At 32.7% G+C, this 23,178-nt stretch overlaps 3 protein-coding genes across 6 annotated transcripts; all 3 read left to right on the forward strand.

Annotated features, from left to right (window-relative positions):
* Nucleotides 1-639: 639 nt before the first annotated feature.
* Nucleotides 640-4,717, forward strand: LOC11431814 (B3 domain-containing protein At3g19184). Of its 3 annotated transcripts, none has more exons than XM_024778061.2 (6): nucleotides 640-961; nucleotides 1,037-1,080; nucleotides 1,188-1,335; nucleotides 3,154-3,360; nucleotides 3,818-3,897; nucleotides 4,505-4,717. In XM_024778061.2, the coding sequence occupies exons 1-5, from the start codon at nucleotides 731-733 to the stop codon at nucleotides 3,857-3,859; spliced, it is 672 nt and encodes a 223-aa protein (XP_024633829.1). In that variant the 5' UTR covers nucleotides 640-730; the 3' UTR covers nucleotides 3,860-3,897; nucleotides 4,505-4,717. The 3 variants fall into 3 exon arrangements, with proteins under 3 accessions (XP_024633829.1, XP_024633828.1, XP_003603025.1); XM_024778060.2 differs by having other exon boundaries at nucleotides 642-961; nucleotides 1,164-1,335; XM_003602977.4 differs by having other exon boundaries at nucleotides 642-961; nucleotides 1,164-1,335; nucleotides 3,818-3,879.
* Nucleotides 4,718-8,467: 3,750 nt separating this feature from the next.
* Nucleotides 8,468-13,442, forward strand: LOC11434713 (probable protein phosphatase 2C 12). Of its 2 annotated transcripts, none has more exons than XM_003602979.4 (10): nucleotides 8,468-8,618; nucleotides 8,738-9,022; nucleotides 9,878-10,049; nucleotides 10,572-10,725; nucleotides 10,819-10,882; nucleotides 11,378-11,485; nucleotides 11,985-12,110; nucleotides 12,230-12,465; nucleotides 12,546-12,745; nucleotides 12,843-13,442. In XM_003602979.4, exons 2-10 carry the CDS (start codon nucleotides 8,819-8,821, stop codon nucleotides 12,866-12,868), a joined length of 1,290 nt encoding a protein of 429 aa, XP_003603027.1. In that variant the 5' UTR covers nucleotides 8,468-8,618; nucleotides 8,738-8,818; the 3' UTR covers nucleotides 12,869-13,442. The 2 variants fall into 2 exon arrangements, with proteins under 2 accessions (XP_003603027.1, XP_039687713.1); XM_039831779.1 differs by having other exon boundaries at nucleotides 8,496-8,618; nucleotides 8,748-9,022.
* A 7,815-nt stretch (nucleotides 13,443-21,257) lies between these two features.
* LOC11434714 (BRI1 kinase inhibitor 1) lies at nucleotides 21,258-22,539 on the forward strand. The gene has a single exon (XM_003602981.4). It carries the CDS (start codon nucleotides 21,473-21,475, stop codon nucleotides 22,358-22,360), a length of 888 nt encoding a protein of 295 aa, XP_003603029.1. The 5' UTR covers nucleotides 21,258-21,472; the 3' UTR covers nucleotides 22,361-22,539.
* The last annotated feature ends 639 nt before the right edge of the window (nucleotides 22,540-23,178 follow it).

The following is a 23,178-nucleotide window of genomic DNA, read 5'->3' on the forward strand; positions in this document are numbered from 1 at the left end:
CGAATTACAAAAACACGCGAACTAACAGGGACATTTTACATATTTAAACCATGTAAATATTTATACATGAATTTGAGGAAATGTCATAAGAATGTATAATCATATGATTTTTTTTATTAATTAGAATAATATGATTAACATGGAAAGTTATTTTGAATATGTACAATCATTAAGAGGTGTTAGGTTTGAATGCAGCCTTGGGCATTCAACAACGTTAAAACTCTTAGGGATAGTTTGCTGTCCATCTGGGTCCACAATGCTTGAGGGATTAGTCTCTTCAGTTACGCGCGGAGGATACTTGGTTTACACCCAAAAAAGAATATGTACAATCATTATAAAACTTTAAGGGTCTTATTAACGAGTGTCCACGGGATACTCTTTAAGCATTCTAAATTAAGTAGTTATTTTATAAAAATGTTAAAATTTTCAATTTTCAATGCACTTTATTACACAAATTTTTAAAAAAGTTGTTATTTAAAGTCGTTAACTAGTGCCCCAATTTCCAAATTACAGACGGTTTATTTTGTTTGACTGATAAACACGGTTGACGTAGCATGAAATTAAATTAAAGTCTTTAAATATAGTAGAATATTTTTCAAATAATTCCCTCTACTTAATTTTTTATTTATATATAGTGGTGAGTGGAATGGGAAACGCAACGGTCGACGAGTAAAACAACACCATTTTGATTTGAGCAGAGAGAACACCGAGCTAAGAACTCGAAATCAAAATGGTGGCAAAAGCATCATCATACGAAGAGAGTCGCCGCAAGAGAATGGAAGAGAATCAAAAGAGAATGGAAGCTCTGAGTCTTACCAAGCTCTCTCAATCTCTTCACAAATCATCTTCCCCCATTTCAAAACCCTCACCTTCCAAACCTCGCACTCCTATCAAGAAAGAGCTCGTTGTTGTTCGAAGATCCGGCCGTGTCGCCAATATGCCTGCTCCTGTTTACAAAGAAGTCTGTAACTGTAAACCCTAACCCACATTCACCATTTCATCTTTCTCTCTCTAACTTTATTTCTTTTTTTCACAGATTCTTATTGATTCCGTTAAGATACCTAGAAATAGAATTTCAAGGTTTGTTCTTTCTTCTGTGGAATCACATTTGTATTTTATTTTTTTTTATTTTTATTTTAAATTTTTATATTTTTTGTGAGTAGATGTGGTGGATATGATAAGTACAGGGATTATTCGAAGCGGGTGTATGCGTCGGACGAAGCTAGAATGGAAGCAATGGAGAAGGCTGATAAGTTGCTGTCCGATTTAGATTCTGATCATCCAACTTTTGTCAAGTCAATGCTCCAATCTCATGTCACTGGTGGATTCTGGCTGGTATAATTTCTATTCTAGTAAGCACTTTTTTTTAATTTATTTTGTGTGTTTTAGTTTTTTTGTTGATTAAAGTTCACTTTTTTATTATTGTGGATTTTGATGAAGCTCACTTTGCATCACTGAAAGTTTACAATTTTTTATAAGGTTGTTAAAAAATGGGCCTTTGTTTGATTCCACACATCTTTTCAATTTGTACGTATAAATGCTGGTTTAGCTATTGGTTTTAATGCCTTTCCACGGGAGTTGATGAGGTAGCTTGAACTCAGTTTATTAATTTAAGCTTATGCACTTTTACTGAATGGAAGCATTCTAATCTCTTTGCTAAATCAACCGTTATTCTTTTACAAGTACCTTTAGTTATTGCTTTGAATGCTTTTCAATGGAAGTTGTTGAGGTAGCTTATGTCTCTTTTCACTCAATGGAAGCATTATCTCTTTGTATTTACAAATGAACCGTTAAAATCTTTCAAGTCCCCTTTATTCAATTGGAGCATTCTCTCTTTGCAATTTACAAATCAACCGTTACAATCTTTCAAGCCCCTTTAATAAAAATAAGATACTTCATTAAAAGTAGCCATTAAGAGAGAGAGAGAGAGAGAGAGAGAGAGAGAGAGAGAGAGAGAGTGTTAATTTTAAGCGTGATTTATAGTCCCTCTCCCCTTCCACCAGAAAAATTCAATGCATTTCCTTACTTTTTTATTTGAAAAACCTATACTACTCTCTATGGAGCGAAAATATTACAATTGAGCTTTCCAATGTCAATTTTCTTTCTACTCATTTTCAATATACCTGACTAGTGACTACTAACTTTGAGTATTTTATGATTCACTTTTCATAATATAAAATGAAGTGGAACATTCGTTGCAACTACTTTGGGAATTTGGTCTCCATTGTCTAATGTATGTTTTTTATCTGACAAAATTGTCTATTGTATGTTAGTATGGGTTTACAACTAGTTATTGATGACATTAAGAATAATATACAGCGAAAATATGTTCAACAATATCTTGTTTAAGGTTTACATGAATATTGATCAATAATGCACGCACAGTTGCTCGCTTATCGGTTAATGTTACAAATATTACCAGAAACCCACCTATATTAGATTATTTACTCTCAGTGCTCATCACTAGAGTTTTTTTTTTTTTTTTGTTAGAATCTTGCTATCTTGCCTAAGGATCGACTAATTCGAGGGTCCAATTTCAAAGTCCTATTATTTGTGGGGGCCTCATTTAAAGCCAAAACAAATCTTTGTAGGAACTAACCCACCAAATTTGGCATTGGAGGGAATCAAAACCAAGACCTTGAGAGGAGCACACTCCAAGGTTTCAAGCTAACAGCACTAGGCCAACCCAAGTTGTAATTGTGACTGGCAAGCTGCAATAGTCATTGCAAATAATATGACTTTTAATGATAATAACAGACATAATCGATTGAGAGATATAGTGTTATGTACTTGCTGACAGATGTTACAATCTCAATTGATTAAGCAAAAACTAAGTCTTTGCGAAGAAATTTGATATGTGAAACTCAGAGTCAGACTTAAGTCTATAGCTCACATGGAAGAGCTTAGATAGAACACACACCACAAACGAAGCAAAGAATGCATGCACAAGAGTTGAATAAAATTATGTCATTCTGGCAGAGATTAGTTACTGCTAAAGGGCGTAGATTAGCCAGAGTCCTGTACAAATAAATTAAATTATTCCTTTCAATTCAATACAACTAGCAAACAACTAACTTTCAAATTAAATTATATATCTTTGCATACAACTACAATTCATAATTGGTTAATCATTTTGGCATGCCTCAACAACAGGGCCTTCCAAATCATTTCTGCAGGAAAAACCTTCCAAAACGGGACGAAGTGATGACTTTAATTGATGAGGATGGGGATGAGTCTCCAACTACATATTTGGCTCACAAAACAGGACTTAGTGCTGGATGGAGAGGTTTCGCTATTGCTCATAACCTTGTTGATGGGGATGCTTTAATTTTTGAGTTAGTTAAACGCACTGCATTCAAGGTGATTAATTTTTTATTGTTTGTTCATTCATGCCTTGGTGTTTAACACATCTACCATATTTAATCGTGCTATATTCCTTGGTATTCAAAAGAACATTCATGAGTGTTAAGAAAATAAGAAAAGAAGATGAATGTTATATGCATGTGGCTAATAATGGAGCTCTTGACACCCTTTTTTAATACTCCTATTTATAATTGATGTTATCATTTTTAAGTCCATGTGCTGTGTGCTGTTCTAATTTACACCATTATATTTATTTCAAATGTTGTGGAGGGTTGTTAAATTTTAGCACTTGTACAATTCTTGTTAAATATAATTGATCAAAATAGAAAATACACATTAAAATACTACTGATATTTATCTAGGTTTGCTGAAACTTGAATTCCTATAATTAGCAATCTCATTATTCCACATATATTAATCAATGAATAGTGTGGTTGCTAAAATTTTCTTTCAGGTGTACATTATTAGAGTGAATGAGGGTAAACAGGACGATTGAATTGCAGCTGGAGATTGGAGGTAGTAAAACTATTCTAGGTATTATTTTCTCTGTGCTCATAACAAAATTATAAACTGCATACTAAGTAATGTCTATATTGTTCTTTCCCCCTGTTATATGCTCGGAGTATGGTCACATGGTAACAACTTGGGTTATTTTGGCTGATGCATGGTCACTATAGTGTTGTTAGTCCTGGAAAGTGGCTCCATGGAATGTTGTTTTTAAAAACTTCCAAGATGAAAAGGGAAATGTTAACGAGTGCCCCCGGATGCTAATGATGTTTCATCATCATCACCATCGAGTTTCTTGGTTGCTTCCAAGTCTTAGTGTTAGGTTAGGCACACAAGTAGGCATGGCTTCATTCCAACTTTCCTATGACTTTATGCTGTCTCTATGAACAAATGTGCAGTCTTTAAGAGACATGTGGGTATTGTTTGTGGGGTTTCAAATTTCCATTTTGTCATTATCTATGTTCTTATTGCGTCTTGAAGTTGTGAAACGTGGCTTTATGTTTTTAGTTTTAATTTAATTCTCGTTTTTCTTGGGATACTGCCAGAGTAGCATAAGAGTGCAACTTTTATTTGGTGCTCTCTCATAAGAGTGCAACTTTATGTTCTTATTTGTTTATTTTTCTTGTTTTTCCAGGTTCTAATATGCTGGTCTTTGGCCCATGGATTCAGTTTTTTGGTTTTGTAGTTTGGTTAACGAATGATGTCTAACTTATGTTCTTCTGTCTCCTATTTTGAGGTCCTACATGTGAAGTTAACTCTTCTGCATATGTATAAATGAATGGAGCTAGCGAACCTTATAATCTTAAATATTTATTTAAATTTGAAAATCAGTGTTTTGAGTGGTAAATATTGTCTTGTTGACTTCAACAAATATCTAGCTGGCTGGCCTTACCCCAGTTTCTGGCTAAACCAGTAGTAGCACATACCACACAAAAGAAATCAGCCTGGGAGCACATGGGGTACATAGGCTAATAACACGTCACGATCATGTGCTTTCTAATCCAAATGAAAATCATAAGTTGGGTAGATATATCATACAATCATTAATGAATTATGCACTTTTTGACAAGATCACTAGAAAACAACTTTATCCCTTTAATTGGAATTGGAAGTTAGTCAAGTTACTACTCCATTTCCTTGGATGACAAGTATAACCAAACTGTTAAATTTGTAATAGCTAAGATGCTCAAAGTAGCACATGTTATGGGGGTGAGTTCCGTGATTAACTGCGGTAGAGTACGCGTATTTGAAACTTGATACAATTAGAATTGATAGAGACACTTGCTTGGAAGTGTCGGGTGGGGTGTCAACAGCTTGCAAAAGCATGTAGCATCTCATTCTCATCTAATGCATTTTCATGGTATCAGCCCCCCTCACTTCCAATAAGTCATCAAAAGTCTTGCCAATTATTAATTTATATTGATATTTAGTGTCTGGTTTGGTTAGATTTTGCACAATTAACTCTCATAACACCACCTCTAGTGTTGAAGTCCTCCCTTGATAGAGTTGAAGACATCCATCCCTTTTCTAAAACTTTCTTTTATCAAGTAAAATTCAAGCGAGATTCATTTTGTCTTGTATGAAATAAAGTGTTAGAGTAGCTAATTTTAAACCACAAAGCAGCTCATTTTGGTTCGAACTCCGGTCTCTGCATATAATATGCTATATGCCTATCAACTGAGCTAAGCTCACGGAGATTCTTGAACTTTCTAATTGCTATAGTTGTTTGATGTGTTTGTAATAAATATCGTATTTTAAAACAAATTAGAAGTCACTTGTGGTAATAAATAATTCATTGTAAAATTTAAAAATTGGCAAATAGTAAATCATTGTAGTTTCCCACTTAAAGTCAAATTAGTCCCATCACAATTTAACTATTTTGTTGGATAATAAAATGGCTTCTTGTGATACAGAGAACGAAAAGGTATACGAATTACGATATTCATTTTGCGATGGTGTGACTGTGGAGTGTGTACGCCCTTATATAAAAGCAGCGCGACACTCATTTGTCTAACTCAGGGCACCGATGATTGCGGGTAGTCCAAATCAACGAGGCTTTGGTCGGATCTATAAGTTAATTAACAAACTGTTAGTAAATAAAATCATTCCCATTGCCGCATGTGTCATTTCCGGTCGAAGATGTATCAGATGTTCGACATCAACACAGAACTCGCTCTGGTTGTTATTTCTAGCGAAAAGACGGACACTAGAGATGGATCATTATTAGGTTATGACATAGGGGTTGTTACTTGCGGGGAGAACTCCAGGTCAAGAGATTGGGTAGAGTTACTTTGTTAATATGTCGTTGAACTAGATAATCATTGATTGAATTAGGAGTGCAAATTACCATATGAGAACTTCGGAGGATTCGAAGGTCTTAACCTTACATCTCTCTAATTTTCTAAAACCAATCCAACTGCCTAGGGCAACCTTGAGTTTAATACATCCTTTTTGATAAAGAAATTGCTGAGTAGAAGTTAACAACGGTCCTCGTGGATACAAATTTATTCATTACTTCGATAGTTTTTGTTCACTTGCCAAATCTCTATCAAGTTTTTGGAATCACTGCCGGGGACTAGAGAGAACTTTTAATGAATGAAACAACTGATCACACCAACAATATTTGTTTATGAAATTTTGATTTTGATTAAAACTAAAAATATAAATATTTGTTGCTTTCAAGTTATAGTAGACCAAATTAGTTGTGATTATCTATTTCAATCACACCAACAATATAACAAAAAAATATATAATCTAAATTTCTTTTTTTTAATAACACCAACAAAAAAATTTATTATAGAAAAAATTGTTTAAGGGTAGGTATAATTGAGATCATGAAAAAGTAAGTATAAATATATTTATCTAGATTGTTACACTTTTTAAATGATAAAGAAAAAAAATATAGACATATATATTTATATCGTGTTTATTAAATTTGTTTTAATATTTAAATTTATTCTTATCTATTTGTTACCAGTGTTATTTTTATTAAAAATTGAGGGTATTTTAGAAAAGAAAAATTCAGCTTAAAAATGTTGAAAGAGATAGTTTTCTTTATATATAGTATAGATAAACAAAAATTATCTATTTAGATTAATTTATTAACTGATGTATCTGATCTATATTACAAATCAGATGCATCAATTACTCGATGGATTTAAAAATTAAATTGTTTTTTATAATAGTCATCGGAGAGTGTTTGTCATTTTTTCAAATTATTATTAGTGTTAGTGTTATGTCGATGTAAGACATATTTTTTTTCTTCAAAAATAAACGATATTCATTCATTTAAATTGATAGAGTGCAATGATGTAATACAAACCCAAGATCGCTAACAACAAAAAGGATGAATATGCGAACAAACCCACGATATCTATTTTAATAACATAAAACGACATAGCATTTATGCCTACAAATATGACTATATTTAAGTTACATGAATACTTATGTCTCCTGTAATGTTATTCATGTCTTAGAATTTGTAACATTGACGATGTCAAAGTTATTGATTGAATTTGCACTTTATCAAAGTCAATATTTCAAAATAAACACTACATTAAGACGATAAATAAAAAAACACACCACTCAAAGAAGAAAAATCAAAGAAAATTGTGCAAAAATGACGAAATCACAAAAACAAAAGAAATAAAATTGAAAATATGTGAAAATAACTAATAAAAAAACAAGAAGGAAAAAGAATTCGGATGAGTGATTTTAGGTCAAAATTAACCTTAAATGAACCTCTCCGATAGATCAAAAAATAAAAAAATCAGTGATAACTATGGTTTGAGAAAGAGAAGAGAGCGAATCAATAATATATATAAATATTAGACATATAGGGTTGGTGTAAAACATTATTGCGGTTGAAAAAAAATTAGACATAAAATTACTAATTAAACAAAAATTAATGTATTTGATTCAAAATTTGTATCAAATGCATCAGCTTACGTTGACTTATTTTTGCTTACATTTTAGGAAAGATGAAATATTCAATAAATATAATCGCAACAATACAAATATGATTATAGAAGAAAGGAACTTATTGGTTTTGATATCACATGGATAAAGCAGGATCAAACGACCCATCGTAATTTTTCAAAAGCTACGTAATTTCTGCAAAATTATGGCGAATCATCGTGATCCTCATATACCTACCATTATATCGATGATGAGCCGATCAATTTGCTTGTTGTGTGGGTTGGATAAGGATGTACAAAAGGACAAAGTAGGGTCTAGTTGATTGTTCCACCAGTACCACTGTAGTTTTACGTAGCTAGAGTTGAGAGAAAGTCTTTGATTCTTTTCGCTTTTTGAACTATGTAAAAATCACTGTTTATAAAGTAGTAGGAAAATCCATAATTAAATCGTGAGTATGAAATGAAAATGCAACAAATAATAGTAACGCAGTAATTCACATGCGCCGCAAGCACAAAATCAATAAATAAATAAATAAAATAAAATAAAATAAACATTGATATTGAGCGGGTCCTACAATCACTGTCTGGCTCCAAAAAATAGCTCACACTGAGCTACGAAACGCTGCGTTTTGGCCAACTCATTCAATTTCACTCTCTTTATTTATGTTTTTTTGGGGCAAGAAAATAAAAATGAATGGTTCTTTCTTTTCTTCATTAATTCATTCATCTCTCTCTCTCTCTCTACGATGCAAGTTTTGCAGAACAACAGGATCCAACATTTCAGCGTATCTCAACACTTTCGCGCCTGATCGCGTTTTCTTCCATCTTCAAGTAATTAATTTTCTTACATTGCAATTTCTTTTCATAATAGTAATACATAAATGCTATTATTATATTAGATTTGTAGTTAATTTATTATTATGATTGTTGATTTGTTTCCTGATTTTTAGGATTTCGTTGTAATCAACAAAACAATATCGTGTGAGGCTTAAATTGAAGGTGTTGTTGTGTTTGAAGAAATTGAGGGAACAATGTCTGGTCGGGGAGAACATCATTCCGTACCCCTTTCGGTGCTGTTGAAGCGTGAATCGCTGAGCGAGAAAATAGAGAAACCTGATATGGTTGTAGTGTATGGAAATGCTAGCGAGAATAAGAAAGGAGAAGATTTCATTTTACTAAAGACCGAATGTCAAAGAGTCGTTTGTGATGGTGTTTCTACGTATTCTGTCTTTGGGGTATGTTTCTTTCTTAACTCTTCAAATTTTGCTTTTTTAAATTCTAATTTCATGGGTTGTAATCTTTGTAGCACAGAAAGCATGCTCGGTGTCTAGAGTGTCTGTTACCAACACAGACACACATGATTACATTCAATTAATATATTTTTACTAGCGTCGAGTTGTTGTCTGATGTCTGTGTGGTGTTTCATAGGTTGTGACTTATGATTGATCATCAAATATTTATGTGACTGGGAGGCATCAAAAGTCAATGTGTGTTTTTTTGTCTTATTTTACTTATTATTTTGGTGTGGCATGATGATTAAGAAAAGTAAATGATTGGGTGAAAAGCAACTTAACTATGTTGTGCATGTTTGGATTGACTGTGAATTTGGTGAAATGACGATAGCACCGTGATATTGTTGAAACTCCAAAGTGAAGTTTTTTTGTCAAAGTGGCACATTGTGATTCTGCCAAACTCATTGCCAGTCCAAATAAGCCCATTATTGAGTTACGGGCGATCTTTTTTTTTGGTTGACTTTGCAAAAGCGAACACTTTGGAGCTTCAACCAAATCACCCCGGCTCTATCAAACCCACTGTGATACAATAAATAGTTTAGCAAATTGAATCTACATGGAGGAACATATCGCGGACTTATTTGTGCAGTGGCAAGTACCTTCTGGCCCCACCCCACTCTCTCCTAGCAATGGTTTTGTTTTGTGATAGCTTTCTGTTTGTGTGTATATGAAAGCATCGTGTGGCCTTTTTATACAACGAATGCATATGTTATGACTTAGTAATACTGTATTTTTCTTTACTTGGTTTCTGTTTTTTTCCATGTTGCATTTGCATTTTCTGATGCAGAAAATTTACAGCTATTTGACGGACACAATGGATCTGCTGCTGCGATTTATGCCAAGGAGAATCTTCTGAACAATGTTTTAGGTGCCATTCCTCCTGATCTCAACAGAGATGAGTGGGTAGCAGCGTTGCCAAGGGCTTTGGTTGCTGGCTTTGTGAAGACTGATAAAGATTTTCAACAGAAAGGTATGGCTAATTATGTGATGTTTGTTCTTGCCTCCATTAAATATCTGGTTATGAGGCAAGTTCATAAACTCCATCTGGAATCTTCATATGAATAACGTAATAAACAACATTATCGAAGTTACTTATTCCCAATTCTCAGAGTAAAATAATTTAGGAACAAAGAAACAAAAAACAGGTTGATGGATACAGAACATGATGGCAGTATTTTAACCTCAATAAAAATATAAACAAGCAGTTATTACATTTTCTGCAGCTTGAGCTTAACATTGTCTAATGTACATAGAGCATGGTAACTACATGCGTCTACTGTTGTTTACCCATACTGATATTAGAGTTAGTTTTATTTTTTTGGCATATTGTGTAGATATTTTTACTACGGAGCATCATTTACTAATGAATATTATTGAACTTGTGCACCTGAGCCATGACTGATGATTCTTGTACCTCAGTTCATGATTTTTCTATTATTTTTTCTTCTTAAGGTGTATGTTAATATGTGTATTATTATATTCATTTGCACAGCACAAACATCGGGAACAACTGTAACATTCGTGATTATAGAAGGTTGGGTTGTAACAGTTGCATCAGTTGGTGATTCCCGTTGCATACTTGAACCTTCTGAAGGTGGGCTTCATTACTTGTCAGCAGATCATCGACTAGACACAAATGAAGAAGAGTAAGTTTTTACTGGAATGTTATTGTGAACAATTGTCTGTAATTGCTCCATTACATTGCAGTAAAGTCTCATCGTTTCATTTTCTTTCATCAGGAGGGTGCGCATCACTTCTAGTGGGGGTGAAGTTGGTCGGCTAAATACAGGCGGAGGTGCAGAGGTACATTTCCTTTAAACTGTTATCCATTTTTATCTCTGATGGTATTGACTACCTAAAAAGGCTCCAAGACTCATCACCCAATAAAACACAACAAAAACCACTACCACTAAAAACAACAAAGCAATGGCTTGTCGAATGGGTTTGATGCCTCTATTAATACTATTTCTTATTTCTTTTTTACAAGATGCTTTAACATAAACTACATAAACATAGATTTGAAAATAAAATTAGGTCAATCATATCATGGGGAATCAAGATGCAATATAATTGATGCTGGTCATAAGATCGTGTCTTTTCACTTAAAAGTACTCATCACATAGGTCTATGTCATTTTTAATGATCTCTTAAGAAAACTGTTTACAGTTTTTATGTTGTACCTGCAATATTTGATGATATTTAGATTATCTCCTGTTGTGATTCATTAATACTTTTTTTTAGGTGAAATGTTTATTTGTGTCAAACTTATTTGCTTGACTACGTTAATCATTTTTATAGGTTGGTCCGTTGAGATGTTGGCCTGGTGGGTTGTGTCTCTCTCGATCCATTGGTGATATGGATGTTGGTGAATTTATTGTCCCTGTACCATATGTAAAGCAAGTGAAGGTTGGTCAATGTTATCCTTTGCAAATGCATCAATATTGAGCTTATGTTTTTACTTTAGTGTATATAATTCCCGTATCTACTTAAGTTTAGTTTTATATTGTTTTAATAAATATGTCACTAGTACAGATAGCTTCTTTACATCATAGTTTTCTACCATCTTAAAAGAGCAAACTCAATTATCATAAGATTGACTGCTGGCTTTTAAAAGTCAAAACGAACCTTTCTTGCTTTATTGCTGTAAGTCCTTTTGTTTTCCAAAAATACTAATGATTGCCGTTGAACACTAATTGATGAAACCAAAATGGAAGTATTTTAATGGAAAACATAGTTATGTAAAAGTCATTTAATACTTGTATTTTTAAGTCATTTAATACTTGTATTTTTAAGTCATTTATAGGATATACACAATACTTTTTAACCATTATGCCTTATGAAATTCACAAGACCTATTTGTTAATTGCTCTAATTCATTTTTCCCCTCTGGTTTCTATTTATACAGCTTTCCAATGCTGGAGGAAGACTTGTTATCAGCAGTGATGGAGTCTGGGATGCTCTAACTGCAGAAATGGTCCTTGATAGTTGTCGTGGAATGTCGGCGGAGGCTGCAGCACCACATATTGTAAAAGTATGCTCTACAGACATCTTTTGAATAAATTTTGTATGTTCTAGTTTTACCTTGTCACTCATGTCACTTTGTGTGTTAACTTATTTGCACTGTTTACTCATGTCCTTTGCTTTCTTCAGGAATCTTTGCAAGCAAAGGGCCTCAGAGATGACACAACCTGCGTCGTGGTCGATATATTACCCCAGGAGAAACCACCTACTTCTGTACGAACACAAAAGAAACCGGTAAAAGGAATGTTGAAGGCCATTTTCCGCAAAAAGTCCTCCGAGTCATCTTCATATGTTGAAAAAGAATACGTTGAGCCAGATATGGTACGGGAACTATACGAGGAAGGATCTGCCTTGCTTTCAGAAAGGTTTGGTTTTGTTGTTAATGTTTGCAGCTTGTTCTCTAGTAGTCTCTCTTGACATGGAAACATCTTTGTCTGAACTGCAGGTTTGAAACAAAATATCCACTCTGCAACATGTTCAAGTTGTTCATGTGTGCAGTGTGTCAAGTAGAGATTAAACCTGGGGAGGGTATTTCAGTACATGAGGGTGCGCCTAACGCAAGGAAACCGCGTCCCTGGGATGGACCTTTCCTTTGCTTAAGTTGCCAAAAGAAGAAAGAAGCCATGGAAGGGAAACAGATATCAGGTGATTGACAACTCTTCATTATTTATATCCATTGATGTTGATTCTCGAGTTATATGTGTCCATAATCTTATTCCCTCCATCAATATGTTGCTTTCAGATAGACATAGCAATGGAAGTGACTAATGAATTATCATGTACATATGCATTTTGAGATTGACAGAGATTGTTCATATAACGCAAAAGTCAAACTTCCAAGCAACTGTGACTCCCATTATTACATCGGGGGTTTCTCAGAATATGGATTCATTTTGAAATCTTCTGATCGTTCATATGAATTTTCGAGTTTTCCAATGCTTCATAACAGGAGACTAACAGTAGCATCCTGTTAGAGGATTTCTGTGACCTGGAAAAGTTGAATATGAACCACCCAAGAGTGGTGAAAGGTTTCTTTAAAAAAAAAAGAGTGGTGAAAGGTTCTGTAAAAAGATGGAATGCTCAATAGGAAGTCGGAGGTGATTCATTCTTTATCTTATATTCCTATTTTGTTTCTGGATGTAGATCTGTTCAGTTGTATATGGGTCTTAAATGGAAGTACCCTTGTTGTATTATGCAATAGGAAGTTTATCTAGACATCGTAGTCCCAATTCTACCAACACGATAGTAGATTAGACCTACATTGAATCTTCTGAATATCAACACTTTGTAATTGAAACAGTGAATGTTTTTTAAAGCTCAGTTTCGTTTTTTTCTTTTTGCATCTGTTTGATCCATAGTCAGGAATAATAACCTGGGGTTATTTCTACAAGGGTGCCATACTGCCACTAGTGTATGCGTAGCGCAGGCACCAACAACAAACTATGCGTTTTTATAAAATGAATGACTATAGTTTTGAACGAACTGACCAGGTTGGCGAGTGTGGATAAAGGTACCTGGAAGGAAATTTTGAAAGCAAAATACAGAGAATGAGATGGTGATTTTAACTAATTATTGTTAAATCTGAGTAAGGCGCCCAAGTATGCTTCCCAATGGTGGAAAGACATTTGTGAGCTTGGTAAGGTTAGGGGGGAGGATTAAAGATTGGTTTTTTGAGTTGGCTAAGAAAAAAAAAAATGGGAATGAGGAAGCTACTTCCTTTTGCCTTGATCCATGGCTAACAAAATTTGCTACAAAGCAAAATGTTTCCAAGGATTTTTGCTATGTCGATTAAAAAAAAACCTTCTATTAGTGAGAAAGGGAGAGTAATGGATCGGTCTTGGTGTTGAGACTTTAAGTTGAGGAGAAATTTCTTTGAATTAGAACTACAATTATTGGGTGATTTAAGGGATTTAATTGACGGCTGTACTCCCTCCGTTTCTAAATATGAGCAAATTTTACTTTTTAGGTTCATTCAATTAATGATGTATATGGTTCATAATATAGATCACATACATTATTAATTGAATGAACTTAAAAAGTAAAATTAGCTTATATTTAAATACGGAGGGAGTAAATTGAGCTTCGTGAAAGATGAATGGATTTGGAATATTGATCAATCCTTGTGTGAGGTCTTATCAAAAAATTCCAACCCAAAAATAATCTAAATGCGGGGCATGAGAAGAGGTTTGAGAAACCTGTGGGAATCTCTCAAAAAGGGAAATCCTTCATGGCGATAAAGTGGGTGCCATTTAGCCTGGGAATGTCTAGTTTTTTCCTATGGGAAAGTTAGTTTGAACCATTTAATTAAATAGGGAACATAATTTCATCATGGTCTCTCAACACTAAATTTTTGTCACATCATCTTCCACCACCACCCTTCTCCCATACCTTTGTGCATTTCCCTCAACTGTAATTGTGGCTTCTTGTCACACCTCCTCCATCTTTTCAGCGCTAGAGTTCCATCAACATCCATATGCAGAAACCACAACATATACGATGCTTACTTCAAGAGAGTTGTCGTTTCTCTATCAATATCAAAAGCATCATATTTTCTTTAATTCTTCATCCTTATACTCACAAAATCCATAACATTTTGGTTTCCAAGTTTCTCTATCAATAAATAGCATCAAAACCTTTTTTAACATAAATAAATTAATAAACCAGCGGGTTGAAAGTTAATTGCAGAAAATCCAGAACACATGATTATTGGAATACTATGAACACTTCAGATTCATCACCATCATCATCAACATCCTTGAAAACAAAACCCCAAAATCCAACTCTAAAAAATAAAACAATCTGGAAGAAAAAAAACAACTCAAGAATTGAAACTAGAAAACCCCTACTCTAAATCCGGATTCAACCTCATAAATTAAAAAATATCATGTTTGGACATATAGAGACAATATACAAGGATTTGAAAAATATTATTAACCCATTTTTTCAAAATCAAATTCGATCTCAGCTAATTCTATTATAAAACCCATTTTTTCTTCTTATGAGTTAAACATGGTGGTGGTGGTAGGTATGATGGTTCTGTTCAGAAAAAGAGGAGAGGAGGAGGGAGAGAGAGTGAGAAATCTGGTTGATGATGAGATTGTGAGGTTGAAGAGAAAGCGAGAAAAATCTAATGTTGAGGGAGTATGATAAGAGTGTGTTTTTCATTTAATCCAATGATTAAAACTTACTTTCCCATGGTGGGAAAAAACTAGTCTTTTCCAGGCTAAACCTCACCGATAAAGTGGCCGATTGTGTGTGGTCTTTGAGGGGAACTTAGAGGAAGAGGATAATCTCTTTTGTACTTGTCATTTCACTGGCTTGGTTGGTATCACATTTTCAAGTGGATGCGAACGGGGGTAATTTTGCCGGAAAAATTATTTTTCCTTTTTTATTATTTCTTCTCCTCCTCTTTGAATGTTAAACATAAAAAATGTTTAATGTTAATTTCGCATGCAACTGTTTGAAAGATTTGGGAGGCGAGAAATGATGTTATCTTCTCTGATAAGATTCTTAGTTTGGAAGGTTTAGTGGATGATATCAAAATTACTTCGTGGAGGTGGCTTCTACTCCCTCCGTCCCAATTGTATGATATTTTGGCCATTTCACACGTATTAAAAAATGTAATTAATATTGTGTGGGGAAGAGAAATTATGAGTTGTTTTACAAAATTATCGTTAATAAATGGTATGGGAAAGATAAATGAAATAATTGAAAGAAGAGAGGGTAATTAATAGTTAAGGATATAATAGGAAAAATAACATTAATATTTCATTAGTATTGTAAAGCGACATATAATTTGGGACAATTTTTTTCCAAAGCGACATATAATTTGGGACAGAGGGAGTAGTTAATAAAAAATACCGTCCTTGTTTGTACTATGAATGGTTTTCAAACCTTGTTGGGTGTCTTTTGTTTTAGGCATTTGTCATTGCAGTATGGTGGGTCGAATACCCCTCTCGATTGATGGGTCAAATACCTAATTGTATTTCTCTCATTATTATACTCAATAATACTCATTTTACCGTAGAAACTTCCCTACAAGTTTTTTTTTTCTTTTCAAGAACTTCCCTTCAAGTACTGTAAAATTTAGTTGGTGCATGTGTAAACAAACAAATATTATACTGACAGTACGTATAAATTAAACACTCATATTGTAATTGATCCAAGTTTTGTTTTTTTTTTAAGTACTCATAGTGTTGTTGATGTGCTAGCTGTTTGTCCTATGACTGGCCATGTTTAGGGGATAAAAAGGATTGATCGAGGACATTGAGTGGCTAATATGAAAGGGAGGAAAACATTTTTTTAATTTTCTCAAATAAAAGGATCTCTATGTTGTTCGATCGTGAAATATTTGTTTTATGCCACGTTCTCTTTATCTCTCTCATGTCACGAAAAGCAAAGATGAAAAACTTAGATCACAGTTACATGTTTTCAGCAGTGAAAGTGTTGAGGATGATTCAATCCAACCAAATAATGGCTCTATGATTAAGATGTTGACATGAACCATGCATATACAAAATTCCTTTGAATGGACCTCCACCATATGCACGTGTGTGTGGGTCTATTATCACTCCCACCACCTATAGCCACATATAAAATAACTAGGTTTGCTTGTTGGTAAAAAAATTAATATAACTAACCAACTAGGTTTAAATATGTTTTATTTCTTGAAGATATACTATTTTTTTTTCTTTTAATTTTTTATAAATGTATTTTGTTTGTTTTTATTCTTTACAAATATATCACCTTTTTTGAGATGAATCATTTTTTTTTATTGATGGTGTTGTGTCTTCGTTAGTCCTTGTAAATATGATGAGTGATATTTTGACAACCAAAATCAAACAATTTTAATGACAACATTTTTTCCTCTCTTCTTATTGGATAATATCACGTTTTTTATGATGACTAACTTTTGTTTTTTTATTGGTAGTGTTTTGTCTCGTCATTCCAACATTTATTCATATTAACATCAATCCTATAATATTCATTTTAGTCTTTATTTTAAACAACTAAAATTAAATTTTCTATATATTATGAAATCAATTCTAATATACTCTAAAAACAGAACCCGTCGCATACACCTTCTTCCACCCCAATCCAAACCCTCAATTTACAAGATGTAGCCGGTCAGGGTGGTGGTGCGACGAGTGACACCAGTCCTCCGCACCACCTCTAAACGCCAGATTTGTCGACGCCGGCGTTAAGGTTGCTGTTCTCCGATGGTCTTGTGTGTTTTGGTTGTTTTTGTTCCTCTTCGAAACGACGACGACTTTTTTCGTTTTGAATTGTTGCGTGTTCTATTTTCTGTTGGTGTGTTGTGGTGGAGTAGGTCATAGTTTTGGCGGTGATGTAAGGTGAAGGTGGTGATGACGTGGTGATTTTACAATGGTGGCGACGATGCTGTTTTGGTGGATTGGTGGAGAGAAGAGTCCGACTTGTGGTGGTTTTGTGGTGGATCTGGAATTTGTGGTTGCGGATCTGCGGTGTGGTGGTGGATTTGTGTGGTGGTGATGATGAAGTGGTGATAGAGAGCATCGAGTTGTTTTCGTTGTTGTCTTCGTGGTGGTTGTGTGGTGGCTAGGGGTGTGTGGTGGTGGCTGATGGGAGGATCAGTGGGGTTTATTGGTTTTCGTGGTAGCTGATGTTGTTTTTTGTGAGGATTAATGGTGGTTTTTTTGGTGGTGGCTAGTGGTGGTTATGCTTTTTATAGGTTTTCTTCTATGAGTTTGTTGTTGATGGGGTTTTCAAATACACGGATGTTAGATGGTGTGGCTTGTTTAAGGTGCGATTGCATGAGTTTTTGGTAGGTTTGATGGTTATTTTGGATAGGTTTTTTAATGGTTTGGCACAAGATTTGTTTCTGCTATTGCGCGGGCGTTTGGACTTTGGTTTTTAGAGATGACTTCTTGGTTTGATGTTTAGTTTTTATTGGTTTCGAGGGCCCTCAGTGGATGGTGTTTTTGGTTTGCTTGTAGAAGTTTGTATTTGATACATGGGTGATTGTTTGGATGTTCCGCACATATACGAAACACTTTTTGTTTGTATGTTGCTCTTTAAATCTCCTAACTTAGCATTCCTTGTGCTTGCTAGGATTCTTTGTGTTTTAAATAAATTTCATTTTACCTTCTTAAAAAAAAAATCTAATATAAATTAATTATATTCATTTTAGTCTTTATTTTAAGCAACTAAAATTTATTCTTTTTATATATTATGAAAATCAATTATAATATAAATTAATTTTGTAAGGATTAAAACAAAACAACAATCATCAATTCTTCTAAAGCGAAAAGTGACAATTTAGCATAGACCAAAACCGTATTTAAACTATATAATTTGTTTTCTTTGTCCCTATGAGCTCATCTCATTTGCATTATATATGTATGGCGGAAGTTCGAACACTGGACACCCAATTTATTCACATTAATAAAAAGTTAATTTTTTAGTCAATAGGCTACTTCACAAAAACTTTTTTTTTCCGTATTTCTAATACATTTGCATGTCTTGAATTTCATGTCTATCTATGACGAGATGGCGGCTGCCTAGGACATCATTTTTGTAGGAACATCAAAATTATTATTTTTATTTTTATTTTGAATTTATTACTATTTACATATTTTTTTTAACTCGTTTTGATTAATTCTATTAAAAATATATTTTTGTAGAACCTTAATTATGAATGAATCTTTTGCAAAAAAAAAGACATTCAAATAATTAAAAGAACGCAACTTTATTGATTCATACATGACAAAAAAAATCTGAAGACCAGCCCTAGACTCAGCTGTCAATGTATATTCGTTTTTTCAGGGGAGTCAATGTATTTTTTTTTTGTTACAAGGGGAGTCAATGGTATATTTGTTGTGAAATTATATGCTATAATATAAATTCATCACACATACACTATTTATTTATTTTTTTGACAAAATCACACACACACTATTATTATATACGGTGTTGGGGCTCACAATCACATGACATTCCTTCCCTAAACGACATTGCTCCTTCTGTTTCTTTGAGCTTTCGTGCTCATCAATGAATGATTTCTGAATGGGTGAAGTGAATAATTCCCCAACAGCTGGACGAGTGAGTGATGGTCCTCCCACTCTCTTTTCTTTCTTTCAAATTTAATAAATTATTTGCATTTATTTATGTGATTATATATACTTTATGCTGCTTTGTATATGCCTTCAAGTAGGATTTGTTTGACATTTGTTTTTAAGGATAACATGGTGAATTATTTTATGATATCCTCTTGGTTCGGATTGTATACCTTTTTCTTATCCTAATGGAATTTCACTTTTGTTATTTAATCCCTATCTTTCAACATTTACTTCTATTATTTTGTTTTTTAAAGTCTTAAATATGATATAAAATCGAAAATGATAAAATACAGGTACATATTTTGTATAAGTTAATTAACTAGACTAGTACATATATTTTGTAAAAATAAAGATACTAGTAAATATTGTCAATTTTTTTTAAAATGCTCCCAAATTTGTAACAATTGTCTATGAATATTATTATTTTCTCACATTATGGGTCCATTTTTTTTAAACACGTATGGGTCTATTTGTTATAAATGTTTTAACACAATAACAATCTTTAAATTGTTTCGTCTATTAATGAAAAAAAAAATCATTTGTTAGTTATTTTTTTATAAAAAAAAAAAATCTGAAAACTACTTTAAATGATTGAAAACAGTTTAGAGTAACTTCTCTAGAAAACTATTTTTATAATTGTGTTTTTTTTTTTTTTTTATAAAATAAATATGATTATCATTATGTTAAACAAAAACAAAATAGTTTTATTAATCTCTAAAAATTAATTGCTAAATTGCTAAATATATTTTTTTTTATATAATTCATAACATACGGATCCATAATCGTGATCATTTTAAACAATTTCATCATCATTTCATATAATCTTGAATATTTTGAATTATCAAAAAGTTATGGAGAATTATATAATCTTGAATGAGTAAAAAAACATTATGAATCATAAGATCATTTTCAGATATTCTCTAAAGAAATTACATAATCTTAACTCATGATTCAACTCATTCAAAAACGCTTAAATAATTATATCGGAGGTTCATATTTTGTTTTCCTTGTATGTTTATTTCTAGTAAATGTACATATGACATTTGATGATGGAAACTTCATTCTCTAAAAAGTGAAAAGCATCTCACTGATTGGGGAAAAACTTCCAAAAAAATTGAGTGGAATCCGCCATGCCAATCGCGTCTAATATTTGGAGTTTTGTGACCTCATTTCCAAAACCAGCACAACAATTGCTGTTGGACTAGACAGGGACCCAACGTAACAAACCACCAAATTTCTTAACACACTACTAATCTCACCCTTCTATATGCATTACAATCTAATCCAATACAATAATTGTGTTTGCAAACAAATTATTTATGCCTAATTTCAACTTGTATCTTTTTCTTCTGTTAAATAACGGGGATTATGACACTCCGTAAGATTGCAACCACAATAGTCAATGACTACTCATAAACAATCAATCAAAAACTAAGACCACAATCCAACTCGGATAATTTTTATTTTTTTTCCATTTCCATAGCTTGCCTCCATCTCTATCAAAGATAGTCTTATTTAAGATAATTTTTGAGCACATACTAAAAACCTAGATAAAATTCGAACATTGATAGGTCACATTGTTAAACTAGATCTAAACTCGTTGGTATTTAAATTATCTTATACCATCAACAATTTTTTTACCTTATAAGAATACAAAGATAATTACTTATTGTATGTCTTATAATTTGTGACTTATTTGATCATTTCACTTAGATAAGAAAAAATATATACATGAAAGAAAGAAAGAAAAAAAATAATATTTTACTAAATTACTCGAGTATCGATTATTCGATTTATTCATAATTAAACATTAACGCAAAAGTGGAAAATATTGAATTGAATGTGAAGTATTACATTAAAAATTAAAAGTGTCATTTTTTTAACTTTTTTTTTTTGTTGCAATACCTATACCTAATGTGAAATTGGAAGGAAGTGAGTAATAAAAATATACACACACTTCCTTAAAAAAAATAAAAAATAAAAATAAAAATAAATACACACACAAATAATAAATGCAATGTCTTATATGTATGAAAAAGTATCTAAAAAAGGGCACACAAAGTCCAAAGAGAGTTATTGACAAGGACTCAACCCTTTCCTTGTTTTCCGGTTTTCTTATCCCTCCTAAAAACCTTTCTTAAAATTCCATCCATACAACAAAGAGAAAGATCATTCACAACACCTTTCCATATCTCTCTTCACCCAAAAAGAAAAAAAAAGTATTATAGATAGACCTAACAATTCCAAACACTTCATCAAATCTTGTCAAACTGTTATGGAAACACAACAACACCAAAACATCATTGAAGAAGAAAAAAACAACCATTCAATCCAATTAGAACAAACATCATCACCAAAACATCCTTCTTCACCCCCCTCTTCTTCTTCTTCACCTTCTCATGAATTTTCTTTCACAATTTCTCTCCACTCTAATTCCTCCACAACAATCCATGACAAATCCAAACCACCTTCACCTTCTCTTGCACTTGATTTATCTCCAGCTGATGACATTTTCTTCCATGGTCATTTACTTCCTCTTCATCTCCTTTCTCACTTCCCTTCCTCACCGCGATTTTCCACCAATTCAAATGATAGTTTCACTCTTCCAATAAGAGAATTATTACAAGATGAAAAGATTAGAAAAGACACTAGCAGCTGCAACACCAGCCACAGAGAAGACAATATCAACATCAACATCAACAATACAAGAGGAGTTACAAAGGATGAAAACAAGTCCACCAATACTAAAGCTAGTAGTTTCTCATTGTTTGGATCATCAAAAGGAAATCATAACAATAAAGAGAAGCATAACAAGAAGAAACTTGTTGGGTATGATATGATTCAAGCATTGAAAAAATACTTAAAAAATGTGCAACTTTTTAGAGGGAGAAGAGAAAAGAATGGATTCCATGGAGAAGCTTATTCACGTTCAGGGAATTTAATAAGGAAAAATAAGCCAGAAGTGAGAGGTAGTAGAGGAGAATATTCAGCACCAGCTTCAATGAGAGCTTCTCCAACAAATAGTGGCTTATTGCTTGCAACAGGTGGTTCTCTTTCTTCATCTTCTTCTAATAATAGTTCCATGGAAGAGTTACAAGCAGCTATTCAAGCTGCAATTGCTCACTGCAAAAATTCTATTGCAAAAGAAGATAAGCTCAGTTAAATTTCTCATACTCTTAGACACATCATAGATTTTTTTTTTTTTTTTTTTTTTTTGTTCCTATAGTTGTTTTGTATTTACTGTCTATAACTTTTTTTTTTCCTAGTTGTATTGTAGCTAGTTATTGTCATAGTTGTCACATTTTATATTAATGTTCAATCTATATCTGAAAATTCACCTCAGGTTATACTTAAATACCTATAACTATAAGGGAGGACTTGCTTCATAAAAAAAATAAAAATAAGGGTAGGACTTGCTACTACTCCCCTACTCCAATATATATTATTTTAGCAAAATATCTTTTAATTATTATTTTAACAAAAACATGAATTCTTTTTTCTTTCTATATTACTATTAATTATTATTAATATATCTTTGATGAATGTGTATTTATTTTTCTTTTTCAACCTAATTAATATGAAACTAGTATGTTAAAAAACCATACATATTTTGCTTTAAGTAGCATTATTCATGCAAATATATAAAAGTTGTAATTTAATGTGCATTAGTAACTAAGTGTAACTTCTGTAAAATAAAAAAAAAACTAAATGAAATTGTGTGAAAATCGATCAATAGAAATTACTACAGAATTTGTTTCTCTCTTTTACTTGAGATTCAGAGACAAAGAATAACTGACAAAATTATATATCAGACAAGATTCATAATTTGTGTCTTTTAGCTCAACTTGTAAAGTATTTCGCATATAATTCTGAAAAAAAATCAAGCGACCAGTTTTGTTCCTAAAAGGTGATATAAACAATATCTTTTGGTAAAATAAAAAAACGAATAATCTGTAGGTGAGTGTGATTGTTGGAATAGGG

Source organism: Medicago truncatula, chromosome 3, assembly GCF_003473485.1.
Source record: "Medicago truncatula cultivar Jemalong A17 chromosome 3, MtrunA17r5.0-ANR, whole genome shotgun sequence".
In the NCBI taxonomy this organism is placed as follows: domain Eukaryota; kingdom Viridiplantae; phylum Streptophyta; class Magnoliopsida; order Fabales; family Fabaceae; genus Medicago; species Medicago truncatula.